Source organism: Crocodylus porosus, unplaced genomic scaffold (assembly GCF_001723895.1).
Source record: "Crocodylus porosus isolate Cpor-Errol unplaced genomic scaffold, CroPor_comp1, whole genome shotgun sequence".
Classification (NCBI taxonomy): domain Eukaryota; kingdom Metazoa; phylum Chordata; order Crocodylia; family Crocodylidae; genus Crocodylus; species Crocodylus porosus.
In genome coordinates, this window is record NW_017728921.1 from 24,755,024 (window position 1) to 24,768,826 (window position 13,803).

Genomic DNA, 13,803 nt, shown 5'->3' on the forward strand with positions numbered 1-13,803 from the left:
AGCCGTCCGGCCCAGCCCAGTCAGGCGCCCGGAAAAGGGAACGGGAGGTGTCTTCGCGATTTATGTCTGCCGGCTCCCCCTCCGGAGGGTGTGGAATGGTTCAGTCCATCAGCGTTAGGGACCGTGGCACAATAGTTGCCCCAGCCGGGAAGCGCAGAGCAGGCCTCAGAGGCGGGGCTGGGGCGCTTCTGGCCTTGCAGTCGTTTCAGGCCAGGGGGAGGTCGAGTGACCTTGCTGGGATGTGCCCTCGGGGGGCGCGCGGTGGGTAAGGAGCGAGACCTGCCCTCGGATTTGCTACCTGCCCAAATACCAGCCGTGCAGACGACGTCAGCTGCTTTAAAACCTCGTCAGACAGAGCCTGACGTCACTGTGCAAACCAGCAGCGCTGCATGATGTCATGGCTCGGAGCTGCCCGGCACTGGCACAAGGGCACCAGCTGCAGCGTTGGGATCTGGCATTGCATTCTTGTGGGCAATAGCAGCAGGCACAATCCTGGCACGGTGGCATGAGGTTATCACATGCAAGTTGTCCGCTGACACGCTGGTGAAATGCAATCGCCCAGGCTCACTCGGATGTCCTTGGGTGTCAGATGTCAGCATGATACCATCATGGAGTCACTGTTTGCTGGCACGCTGTTAGGACCGAGAATCACAGTGCCAAGGTGTTTTAATGCAATGGGTTAATAAAGACCTTTGCCACGTATTGTGGTGCTGCATTGCCAAAATACTGATGTTACACAGACTTTAAAAGAAATCCAGGGATCTGTGACTCAGGGCAGAACAATTTTACATTGTCCAGGACAGGTGACTGTTACAACTTTACAGGTTACCTAGAGTGCAACACTCTTAATCTTTGGGGCCAAACCTATATTCTCTTCACTCTTCCAGATTTGTCCCATATAAAAACCTTTCTGCCAGGTAGTTGCATAATTAGACTAAAAGTAAACCATTTTGCTGACTTTCCATCCTCTCTGGCAAAGATGTCAACAGTATAGACTTAAATATGTACAGAATAGGGGCACCCAAACTTTTGTCTTCCACACCTCAAAATCCACATCGTTCCCAATTCTTACTGTGCATCTCAGGTTGGCATTTCTGTTCAATGCTTATAAGCTGGATACTTTAAAAACCGCAAGTAGTAGAAAGTAGATTCTCTAGTGGCAAATGTTAAGATCAGCATGTCCCCCATGCCTAGATATTTGATTATCCTAATCACTGCCACTCTATATCTTCAAGGGATTTTCTTCACAACCTGAAAGGAGAGAAACCAGTTTTTATTAAACTAAAACTTAAATTCTGTAGATAATTCACTATCCTCAGAAAAGAGCTTGCTGACCCACCCATGTGTTAGACAGGAGATGAATTCCCACTCAGAACCGTGGACTGATTTGTTTAAAAAAGCTGACATGCTAACAGAGGCAAACACTGCTGCCAGTGGATTTTTGCCTTCCCTTTGCGTTGTCCTATATGTATGTGCAATCCAGGTACAAAGTGCCAGCATAAATGAGGAACGCAAAGGAACAAGGCCATGGAGAAGCGGCTTTAGGGCTCAGTTTCAGCCCTGATGCAAGTTCTTATTGATCCAGGTTTGGGATCAAAAGCTCAGGTAACCACAGTAACTTTAGCCAAAGCACTCTAAATTTACACTGACTTGAAGAACCTAACAGGTGCAGCTTAATGTGAACTATTTAGTTTCCAATTCAAATTTGGAGGGCCTAAGCCTACCTCAAGGAACCTCTGCTATCAAGTAGGGAATTGCTTCTCTGGAGCTTGTCTTTAAAACAGTAAGAAGTTGATATCTCAAGCATTCTTCCTCTAGCAGAGTTTTGTCATGTAATTTAGGTTGCAGTAAGTTAATGGATGAAACAGTAACAATAATAATACTTAGTCATTTCTTGGTATTTCTAATACTTAATGTTTGTGTGAAATGTCAGTTATCTGTCCTCAGGACAGCCAGGCATGGTCAAGTGAATTATTTTTTTCAAAGGGGGGAACTGAGGCACAGAATGGGAAAGCAACTTTAATGAGAAACCAGAAGATCCTGTCTGTGAAGTCTGAATACATCTACTACACTGCACCGACTCCTGTTGTCAGGAGGTTTGGGGAATTCTCATATGTGATTCCTGAATTGTCACGGTTACAGTTACAAGGCAATTTATACCTAATGATAATAGGACTAGTGCTGACCTCTAACTGCCTCCAAGGTATTTAAGATGCATGAATAAAGGTTTAGAATTGTTAATATAATTCCCTGCTTGGCAACAAAAAAAAATCCTGAAGGGAAATAGCTTGCCATCAGTTACTGCCAAATATGGGAAATGTCTTTTAATGAAAGAAGATTCCAAGTAGGCCCCTTGGGGACAACAGAACAAGGTATTTGGAAGGTCTTATTAACTCTCACTTCCACATGATTGTTCATTCCCCTTCTAGCTCACAGTCAGGTGAATCAAATTTTCCTGCCTTGGATGAGGGAAACGGATCCTAAAAATCATAGACAGGTAAGCTGGAAAAATGTTTGCTGGACAATCTTAGTTACTCATTCATTCTCCTCCAGAAGTCTCATGTCATCTGCATCCAACCACCAGTTGCCACAATAGTAAAAAATGTCAAACATCCACCCAAGTCTAAAAGCATGTTAGCTTCTGTAGCCAGTGGCACACATGGGAGTGATATGGTTAGTAACATGTCTGGCTGCCTTTGATTCTTCAGCCTGAATGACCAGGTACCTGCGTGAACTCATGCCTTTGGAGATGCATCAAGACTCTTCAACCACTCAGCTACAATGTCTCAGCTATTACAGCAACAGTGGTCAGTTAAATAATTTAGTTATTACTTAGATCATTCACAAGGTGAAAATGTACCCTGCCTTCTGCATGATTTCAGACTAACATGGCTAACTACCTCTTTGATTCTATTATTATGCAAGAAGAATAGCTTGGCCCATCTGTAGAACACTGCACAAGCTCTGGTCACCTGTGCAAAAGCCTGGCTAATGGTAAAGGAAGAAGAACACAAGGAACTCGGGGATGTTAAACAACAGTGGGCATGTCTACACATGTATCAATGCGCCGTAATTACTGCACATTAAGTTTAGTACCCATTATAACAGGCACTAAATACACAGTAATAAGCACTACTGCACAGTATCACCAGTGCTTGTCAATTAAGTGATGCCAATGCTCAGAAGACTAATTCGACTCTGCATTAGCAGTTTTCACTGTAATGCACTAATGCACAATAGAATCAGTCTACTGCACTTTTAGTATTTCATGTAGATGCATCCAGTGTGGAAAACATGGCAGGAAGCAAAAAAGAATTGTAGGTCACTGACTCTGAGTAACCACCATTGCCTGGGTGCTGCACCACCATCCCATCCCAAACTTTGAAGTGATGCCTGGTCCCTGAAACAGTGATTCTTCCCTGAGGCTGTCAAGGGCCTGAAAGGTTGGAGTATTGCAAATGGCTCCAGCCACCTCAGTGAAGATTTATCTTAGAGGCCCAATGATTGTAGTTCAAATGTAACTGCAGCTCCCTACTTCCCTGCTAGAACTGAGCAGGGAAGGAGCAGTCCTACAGATGCAAGGATAGGAGCATGGGGATGCTCAATACCAGCCTCAGGCTTCTTTACTAAGCAGCCTGCTGGCCTCCTTCTCGCAAACACGTCCACCCGCCCCTCCAAGCCTTCTGTTCTCCCACAGATTCCCGAGGTACCCCAAAGTCCCTTCACCCTACCCCCTTCTCCATGCTGGTCTCTGGCTTTTCCCCCAAGCATCTTCACAAACATGGCTCACTCAACTGTTTCCCCAGCAGCCACTGCAAACCTTGCCTTCCTTTGTTTCCTGGACCTCTACCCTCTGTTTGCTGTCCTGAGGCAGCCAAAGAAACCCAGCTCCTTTCCCCTCTCACCTCCACAACACAACTCCCCCAGCCAACCCCTCTGACAACTGCTGCCACCTTCAACCCAGATACTTCCACACCACTGGCTGCTCCAGGTTCCCCACACCCAACACATGCACTCCTCCAATCCCCGTCAAGGCCCGGGCAGAGCTGCCAAGTTCTGTGCAGCTCCATATACTAAACCCCTGGGTACTGCTCAAGGTAAAGGTTATATTATGGGCATGCACAAATCACATGCAAATTCTTCAAAAAGCTGATTTAAATACTTGGAAAAAGCTTGTACACAGTGGGCCACAAACCAAGCAGCTGTGAACTCACTGCATCTAATTTCTAGAGCTTGGGAGGATGGGCCTTGGCTGGTAGATAGAGGCTGGCATTTGGCAGAATACTCTCTTTCCCATGTGGACCCTGTGAGCCCCTGGCAGAAACTAGGCAGAGGCCTGGGATGGCAAGGCCTAGAATACCTTTGTACTCCTATTAGGGTGGCCATCATAGAGGATCATCTGGTTGTTCTCTGTCCTCTATTGATAGGAAACCAGATGCCTTTACATCCTCTATTTTTCCCTTGAAGAGAAAAATAGAGGACATAAAGGCATCCAGTTCTGTATCAATAGATGACAGAGTAGCAGAAAAACACAATGTCCTCTAGGATGGCCACCCTAACTCCTATACTTGGTAGTAAAAATGCAACCATGCTGGAGTTTTTTCCCACCCGCTCTAAATAAACGGCTTCTACAGCTACTACAATGCAAATAATTATTTCCACGTTCATACTGATTCCCAAAGCTGCTCAGTTTGAAATAAGACCAATGTACCATATTACATCTCCACTTCTCTCCATTCAGAGAAGACATGTACTCCACCCAGAAGTTATTCCTTGGCTGACTGGAAAAGAAACAAATGACCACAAGCTCCAGGTGATCTTTGTTTACAATCAGTTGTTGAATCCTGCTTATGCATTGAACAAGCTAATCAAAGATACTGAGTCCAGGTGGCCAGCATGATGTAGGTACACAAGGCAGCAACATTGTAAACTTCATGCCCAACCCACTTTGACTCTCAACCAAAACCACCAGGCTGCAGCAACTGGGAGCACTAGCTTAGAGCAAGTCTTGAACTCATACCTTTGCCACAAGCAACCTGGACTACTCTGCCATTGCCTTGAACAAAGCATTAAAGCTCATGGAGGGATCACAGAAGTCCAGCTAAGCAGCTTGGAGGCCAAGATCCTAGTGAAGCTGTATTCCTTTTCCCACCCAAGCACATAAAGAGCCTTGCTAAAAGACTGAGCAACCCCCCCACCATTCCTTTAACTACAGCAATACATTTATAGTGGGACCAAGGACCTAGGCACCTGATTTAAGAACTCTGGAAAAAAAATCTCACTAGGTGCTCACCTGCATCTTCAGATGCCTACATATCTCCTCATTTCTAGTCCTCCACAACCATCCTTCATCCCTCCAAGCAGACTGTTTGTATTTACATCGAGTCTTCTCTCTGCTGCTTGGCTCAGTCTGTATTTACCTCCTTCTAGACCCAAAGAAGGGCACTGGATGCCCAAATGTTTGCCTGACTTCTCCCCCAAACCAACTCTCCCAGATCAATCACTATAGTTAATCCAGTAAAAGATATCACAAAAAATCCAGGCCTGAGTACCTTTGATAACCTGGACTCAGGGGTAAGAGTTCTGGCTAGAACAGGAGCAAACCATAAGTGGCTGCTAATTGCTGGCCCAACAGCAAAAACCCCTTCCTCTCAACTAAGGACCTTTAATCATTGGGCCATTAGTCCCCCCTGGGCTCCCCATCATAAATGCTGATTTCAGTAAAGCTATTGATTGTGTTTTTTGCTACTTGATACAATAATAATATATAAAACCCAGTTCTCAGACTCAGGCTAGTAGAAAAAGAAGAAGCATAATCCAGTGTTTTGAAAATAGGGCTTGCAGCTAAATCACTATGTTTGTATTCTCTGCTATGTATTTTCTTCCCAGCTACCTCCTAAAGTCAGCACTTTCAGAAAGCATCACCAGCTACAGGGTCACTACTATGGGACCCCAACAGCTTGATTTCAGAGGCATGGATGGAGCTGAGAGCTCCCATTGACTTGAATAGCACTCTAGTACCACTGGTTTGTAGGCTCTAGGTGTTTCAGATTGAGCAACCAAACTCTGAGGCATGCAAAATTAACACGTGATTGCAAATACTGGCCTTAACCACTCCATGCCTCACTGTGCCTGTCTGTCAAAAGGGAACAGTAACACCTGTGCAGCTTGAAAGTGTTTGGAGATCCTCAGACTCAGGGAGCCAGATGCAGTGAGAGGGTGTGCATTATTGTTTCTCAGGAATGTGTATTTGTAAAGCATAGTAATATTAATTTTGAAAGAGCTGAGCACTCTGACTCCAATCCCAGGAGTGACCAGCACTGTACAAACCAGGGTCCTAAAGCGGGCAGAAGACGGATAAACCACCAGCAAATTTCAATCTACTTGATACTACCAGCCTGCTACAGTCTCTTCATATTTTGGTTCACCTACGGGTATCCTGCCTCAATGCTGAGTCTGCTCAGATTTGCAATCATCCTATAGATAGACCAGTTCAAGTCTGTGGTCCTGCTATCTTGAGAATCCTCTGAGGATCTGAGGGCTAAGATCTTGCAATCATCAGTGAGCCGCTGCAATTTGTAAGGGTTTCTTGAGCATAGTTTCCATGCCTGGGTTCCTTATAGGATGGCCAGGATAACTCTGTAAGGTGTCCTAATGAGAGACAACGCTACATGAAACATTCCCTGTTTTTTCCTTCTCATCTTTTAGGATTGCTACTGATGTGTCCATGAAGATAGAGCTGGTGTGACTGCACTGGATTCAATGGGAACTTGGAGCAGCATCTGCAGAGCTCTCTTGTCCTGTCCTGTGGCTGTAGTGGGGACAAGTCACTCAAGGTGGGGTGGGGGGAAGTGACTTCATCTGACTTTGGGCAAGACTTGGGAGTGGACACTGCAGCCTCATGTCTGCCCCTACCCTAGTGCTAGAGGAATGACTGCTCAAGGAGGGGGATTACCAGATGGAGCTGTGCTGCACCGAGGGGCTGTTCTGACCCCTCACTGCCAGGCCCCTCGTGTTATTTGCCCTAGTGCAAAGACAGAGCAAAATGTTGCTAAACCAGAAGGGCCCCCCCACTGGCCAGGGCACCCGACTGGGACTCTTGACTGTGAGGGGCGCTGCCAAAAGGGAGGCACATGGGAGGAACTGTGTGGTGAGGGTCTGCGAGCACCCAACTGCTGCCAGCAAATCCTGGGGACAGAACCCCTCTGCCTGCCCAGCCCCTGGCAGATCACCACGGGACGGAGTCTGTGCTTTATTTCACATCACCCCCTTCCAGCAAGTGCCTCATTTGCACTGACTGTACACACGTGCAGCACGGGCCTTGCCGGGCTGGATCAGGCCAGGCGTACAGCCCGCCGAACTGCTGGCTCGTGGGCAGCACCAGTGCCCCGGGTGATGCAGCAGTCCCCACGCTTGGGCACCCCGGGCCTGGGAGCGGCGGGTTCTGCCCCCCCCCGCCGGAGCAGCAGGGTTTGAACGCTTCCCTCCGCAGCTGCAGCCGGGGCCTCCTTCCACCATGGAGCTGCCACTTTGGTGACGTTCCCTAGCCGCGCTGAGAGCCGGTGACATGGCTGAGCCTGGTCCCTGCAGCCTGGAGCCCATCGGTAACAGGACAGGTCTCTCTGCCCCGGCTGGCCCTGCAGCCTGGCGCTGCCCGGGGTGGGATGGAGGCACGAGCCGTGCAGGGGGGAGCTGGCAGGGGAAGGGAATCCCAGGGCTTGCAGCTGCGGCGGGAATTGGGGCTTGCAGCACCTCCCCGGGTACAGGGACGTGGGACCTGCTGCCTCCGGGGTGAGCACCTTTGTGCCCCTGGGTACCTGCATGCATCGGCCTGCAGGCTCCTGGGGCTGAGCCTGGCCCCTTTCATCTGTGCCCTGCGAAAAACAGGGTTGCCCACAAGCCTCCAGGAGATGGGATGAATCAGGCCCAAGGGAAGGAGAGACCCTGGGAGGGTCTGGTTGCACCACTGGCGCAGGTGATGAGGCCAGCGGCCCCCCAGCTGCACAGCTGGCACGAGAGGCAGGGCTCCAAGGCAGCCAGTGCCCTGCTTGTGTCAGCGTCTGGCAGGGGCAGGAGGGGGAGGCTGAGCTGCCTGTGACAGGGCTGTCCTGTGGTCACCACTTGCTAGCAGCAGTGACTTTTGTCTGAGCTTTCTGTCTCACAGCTCCAAGTGCCTCTGAGCACTGCCCTGAGCTGATGCCAGCCCACTGCCAGTCCTGGCACTAGGGATATAGCAGGAGCAGGGGTGGTGATCCTGCCCCTCTGCTCCATACAGAATGGCATGGGGCTTCGGGGCACATGCAGCCTGCCTGTAATTCCCCCACTGATCAGGACCTGGGATCAAATTTCTGGGACCTTGGAAATAGGCATTGCATGCCAGGGTCATGTGCTGGGGCAAAGGGCTGAGGAAGTGCAGTCTCTTGGTACAGAGCAGTGGTACCAGAGCAGAGCCGAGGTTCCCTGCTTCCAGGTGTTTTGGGCTGCAGGCAGGCCCCTCTGCCCCTCTGTGTATTGAACCCAAGGGTACAGCCTGGCAGGGACTGACCTAGTCTCACTGGGCAGAGGCCTGGTATAGGCCTCCTTGCTGCACTGGTTTGGTGAGTCTGCATGTTAGAGGATGAATTCCCTCCTCCTCACAGCTGATTCCAGAGTACTGAGCTCTCTGAAGCCTGGGACTGCTCTGCTTGCCTTACAGAGGCCTCTGAAGCCCAGAGTCTCTCTAAGGATGACCATGGCATAAATGCCTCTGCTCCATCAATGTGATGCTGATCAGAAGACCCCTTGCATTGAGGTGGGGGCTGGAGCCCCCACCTTTTGCCTCTGTTACCTTAATGTTGCTTCTCTGCTTCTTGTGGCTGGTGGGGGTTTGTGAGAGTCTCTCCTTGAAACCAGCCCTGCTGCTCCAACACTTCCAAGGTGGGTACCAGCTCTAGCTTCCTCCTCCCCACCAACCTCCCTTGTTTGTCATAGCCTAGAATGGATCCAGATCTCCAGATCTTGATCAGCCGGGACATTTAACTTATCCCTGGCAACTGGCTGAGGAAGATCAGAATGAGAATCCTACTGGGAAGAGAGGAGATTGTGAGGGACTGGAGAGTTGTACTGGGGAGAGATTGGAGTGAATGAGACAAGCGGATGGAGAACAGGATGGGGTTATGGGGTGGGAAGCTTTGTTGCCAGGGGGTGTTGAGTTCTCCCTGCCCCTTTCTTCTCTACCTGGGCTTACTAGGCTCGCTGTGGTGGCCTTCCAACTAGGTAGATGCTTCCTGGTCCATGGCCTCTTTCCCATTCCTAATAGCCGTGCCACTATTTTAACTGATGCTTGGCCCTGTGTGAGCAGCCCCAATAGGGAGGCCAAGGGCTAGGAAGACTGTGAGCTCCCTGTCGGATGACAGCAAGTAGAAACGCATACCCCAAGTATGCACATGCTTAGGAAATGGCCTGGGATAGGCTATAAGGGGCTTTACACCAGGTATCACATGCTGTTCTTGGGGGAGAGGGAAGGGGACAGAACTGGTTGGCTCAGCTCTAGGTCACAATTGCTAACAGCGAATGCTGTGAGCTGGAGGGTGCCTAGATGCCTGTGTTAACATGCTGCCCTTTGCTTTCCTCCCCAGTGTATCGCCTGGTGACCTACTGCCTGTGCCATGCAGACCTGTCCCTCCTACTTCTCAACCTCCTACTCTTTCCGCTGCTGGCCTGGCCTCAGGAGCGGTACCAGGGCACCCTGCGCTACCTCCACGCTGCCCTGCTCAGTGCCTTTGCCTCTGCCCTGGTCTACCTCATCCTGGTGGGACTCTGGGCATCTCACCCAGGCCCTGCCTGCAGTTATACTCCAGTCCACCTGGCCATGTTGGGGCGACACCAGGCATGGAGGACACAAGTGAGGGGCTGGGGACAGGTGCCTATGGCAGCACTGCCTTTGCTGCTTCTGGTGGTAAGCCAGCTTCTTCTCCCTGGATCACCATGGCTTTTGCACCTGAGTGGTGCTGTGGTAGGGCTGGCCTGTATCCTCTGTCTTATGGTTAGGGAGTTCACGGTGTCCCCTCACTCTAGGACCCTGAAGCAGCAGTGGGGGCAAGGGTGCAGGTCTCACAGGATGTCCTATGAGCAGTGGGACCTGTTGGCTTCTGGGGTGAGTTTCTGAGGGAAGGAAAAGAGGCCTGTGATTCCAGCCCCAGGGAAAAATCCTGCCTGACCATTACCCCAAGAGCCACTTGTTACTGCCTGGAGTGCCTGGTGCCCAGTGCATGGCTTCAGCATCCCCCTCTCCAGATCCTTCGGGGGCTGTCCCCTGCCTTATGTTGTGGAGACCCCGAGTACTGTTATTAAGAACCTGAGGGCTTCCTCTCACTTGGCTGAAGTGGGAGCAGGTCCTCAGTGGCAGAAGTGTGGCCTGAAGAGACTGCATTGTGTATTGTGGTAGTATGATGCATGCTGGGACCTGAATGCCCTATGGCAGGGTAAGGTGCTTGGCCCCCTGCATTGAAGATGAGCGCACAGCAGGGAACACTGAGGTGCTTCTGGCCCGGCCCTGGGGTTCGCTGGCTCCTGACTAGCCATAAAATGAGGGAATCCTGGCCCTGGGTGGTAAGGCAGGGAGCATTTTCCTTGACCCAAGGAACTACTGGCAGATTGGTCTGGAGCCTTCTCATGGCTGGAGCTGTCAGAGAGGCACCTGGAAGCACTGCAAGATGCTGTGGTTTGCCGGGTTCTGGCACGAAGGGGCTTCGTCCGCTTCATCCTGTCCCCAGGTCAGGGGATCCTTCCCATGAGCAACTTGGGCAGCAGCAGAGACAGGTAAGGGAGGCAGCCCAGCACTGGTTGGGATTCACCCTGCTCCCAGGGAGAGGCTGTCTGCTCACAACCCCTGTCTCTTCCCCCTGCCGCAGCCTGGCCCGGTGCCCCATGGTTACTGTAGTACCTGGTGGTAAGTTACTCTATGGGGTTGCTCCGGAGTACCATGGAGTACTATGTCAGATCTCCTGTTCCCAGGTAGGCTGGCGGGGAAGACTGGCCTTGGGTTCACTCACTAGCAGCCCCTCTGACCTGGGACTGAATGGCAAGAAGCTTGCCTGGCTGGGCAGGGGGGGCCATGGTAGGCAGGAAGGGGTGGGGGATTCGTTGGGAACCTGAGCTCCCAGGCATGGGGAGTCTCTTGGCTCAGTGCTGTAGGGTCTGGCTGCTACACGTCCCACACTGACCTGCTCCACCCGAGTCAGGTGGTCAGATCCCCTTCTCCTGCCCTTTAGAGCTAGGGGTGCACTTTGTGGGTGAGACCACACCACACCTATCCTGCCTCCCTTCTTTGTGGGCTGCCCCACTTTGCTTTAATTCCCCTATAAGACCATCTTTTTTCTTTTTCAGCTTTCCAGGACCCTCTGTCTCCCCAGCCTGGCAGCTCTACCCAGGGAGCCCTTTGGATCAGTCCTCAACTGCAGCCCCTGGTCCTCCTTGGGCTACTGAATGGCCCAGGGTCTGGCAGGACTCCAGGCTGCTGCACACCTCTGTCCCCTTGTCTCACTTCCTAGACCTCTACAGGCTGCCTCCCCCATGGGCTGTCCCCATCCAGCATCCCCAGGCATCACTGGGAGAGTCTCTGCTGGATGAACAGATGTTGCAAGCTGGGATCCAGGCCTCTCTGCAGGACACCGGCCTCGAGGCTGCCATGGGTGAAGTGAAGCTTTCCAAATCCTCTGTCTCCTCCCTCCGGTAAGGGGATGGGTCTGAAGGGACAAAGATGGAGGGGAGGCACCCCCTTGTGATGGATGACAATTTATTTATGTGGCTTCTAAGCTGGACCCCAGGGGGAGGGTGGGCCTGGTCTGTGGTTTCCTCATTGGGCTTGAGCACATGGCGTGGGTTGCCTGGGCCACCCTACTCCCCCCTCGCTGTACAAGGCTAAGGGGTACACCATACCCCATGGCTCCCACTATTAAAGAGATGGAGAGTGAAATTCTTCTGTTGCCAGCCTGTCCTTGGTCCTTACCTTGTGACTGACAGACTGGCATACCACATGGGGAAATACAGCCCATAAAGTACATGAAGGGGAGGGGTCTGCTGCCTGTTCCCTTGTGTGTCTTGCTGGCATGGGCAGGTTCTGTGGGCAGTCTGGGCATCTCACCACAAACCCAAGGCCTGTCCAAGTCAACCAGCCCCTCCTGGGGTGGGAACCCTCACAAGGACTCCCATGCTGACTCCCCTCTTCCTCTCACCCCTTCTTGTCCCAGGCTGCAGCAGCTGGAGAGAATGGGCTTCCAGACGGAGGAGGCAGTGGTGGCACTGGCAGCCATGGGCCGCGTGGAAGGGGCTGTCTCACTACTTGTTGGAGGCCAAGTTGGGGATGAGGCCACGGTGATGTCAGAGAGCAGGATGGCTCATCATGAGCCTCCACTTCCCGGGGAGCAAGCCACAGCTCACCATCACACCATGGAATAAGGGTCACAAATGACAGAATGAAACATTACCCATGAGAGGCAATGGGGTTCCAGACCACTGAGACAATGGGGGAGGAGGGAGGCAGAGCCCATGAGTGGAAGTACTGACCCCTTTGGTATAAGGACCCCTCCACTCCAAACCACGGACCTCTGGAAGGGTCATTTGCAGGCCTCAATGGGGCATAGCTCAGTGAGAAGATGGGAAGCAAGAGCTTGCATGGTGGGGAGGGATGTGGCAGGGCATCAGGGTCAGGGGATTGAGTAGCAGATTGGTTGCAAGGCTGAGATACTACTCAGATTGTGCCAGGGTGTCACCATATGGTGGAGTCTTCAGCAGCCCCTTGCCTCCTCTCCCCACTGTCCCTCCATGCTCCATCCTCTTGTTTTCTGTCATACACCTTCCTCACTGGGCCTTGTTGAGTGATGCTGGAACTTGATTGCCCATTGACCCAAGTGAGCACATGCTGGCTGAGGCATGTTTGGATGTTCCTGAAACTTGTTCCAAGGCAGATCTGGGGCTCAGCCCAGTCCCGGAGCAAGTGTTCAAGGAAGGCCATGCAAGCAGGGAAAATGTGTTTGCTAACCAGTGATCCACTAGAGTGAAGTGTAGATGCATTTTGGCTCAAGAGGGTGAAGGGCAGAGCTGAACTCCAGAGTTGTGAGACCACAGAAATATTGCTTTCATCCTAGTGCTATTTGTAAGGGAGGCTGGAACACAGGTGAGATCTATGCATGGGTTCTCCAAAGTCTCACCTACCGTGAGCAATCGTGTGGTTTAAATTGCCACGTGTGGCCCCAAGACGGCTGTCTTATTGTTCCTGGAAGTCCCACAGTGAAATATAACCTGAAATTCTGAGAATCCAAAACCTCTGTAACCGCAGCTGCCACAAGCTGGCACTAGGCCCAGGCAACATGTGGGGAGGGCGAGCTGAGGGAAAGCATCCCCCTGGTTCCACGGTCCACGGTGCCTTTACTCTGTGGAGTCTTCAAGCCACCCCCATCTGGGGTGACATTCCTGTTCTGAGTCAGCAAACCCTGCCTCAGGGCACGCACTTGGATGTGATGGGAACTCCACCCATGTCAAGCCAATCTGTGGAGCCATCCAGCTAAACCTCACCGCTGTTTCCAGGAACAATAAAGTTTCCACAAGCTCCAAAGAGCCTGCTTGCTCTGGCTGTTTCTCATCATGCTCCATCAGGCTCTGCCAGTGTCCTCCCTGAGCTGGCATATTTTCTCTAGATGCTGATGGACTGATCCTTTACAATATACTGGCCTGCTGCATGCTGGAGGGCATTGGCAGTGGCTTGTGCCTGGAGGAGGGAGTGGGGGGAAGCAAGTGAGAGAGCAAGACTCTCTGGATCAGTGG

The 13,803-nt window shown here is 51.5% G+C and overlaps 1 protein-coding gene and 1 long non-coding RNA gene across 3 annotated transcripts; one reads left to right on the forward strand and one right to left on the reverse strand.

Moving 5' to 3' along the window:
- Nucleotides 1-679: 679 nt before the first annotated feature.
- LOC109312940 lies at nucleotides 680-5,610 on the reverse strand. The gene is made up of 2 exons (XR_002101936.1): nucleotides 5,294-5,610; nucleotides 680-1,251 (listed from the first exon to the last, which is right to left on the reverse strand). It is a non-coding gene; the product is annotated as an uncharacterized LOC109312940 (long non-coding RNA).
- A 1,647-nt stretch (nucleotides 5,611-7,257) lies between these two features.
- On the forward strand, nucleotides 7,258-13,596 carry RHBDD3 (rhomboid domain containing 3). Of its 2 annotated transcripts, none has more exons than XM_019539322.1 (6): nucleotides 7,258-7,604; nucleotides 8,640-8,916; nucleotides 9,618-10,007; nucleotides 10,635-10,800; nucleotides 11,368-11,712; nucleotides 12,231-13,596. In XM_019539322.1, exons 2-6 carry the CDS (start codon nucleotides 8,763-8,765, stop codon nucleotides 12,436-12,438), a joined length of 1,263 nt encoding a protein of 420 aa, XP_019394867.1. In that variant the 5' UTR covers nucleotides 7,258-7,604; nucleotides 8,640-8,762; the 3' UTR covers nucleotides 12,439-13,596. The 2 variants fall into 2 exon arrangements, with proteins under 2 accessions (XP_019394867.1, XP_019394865.1); XM_019539320.1 differs by having other exon boundaries at nucleotides 7,259-7,604; nucleotides 8,696-8,916.
- The last annotated feature ends 207 nt before the right edge of the window (nucleotides 13,597-13,803 follow it).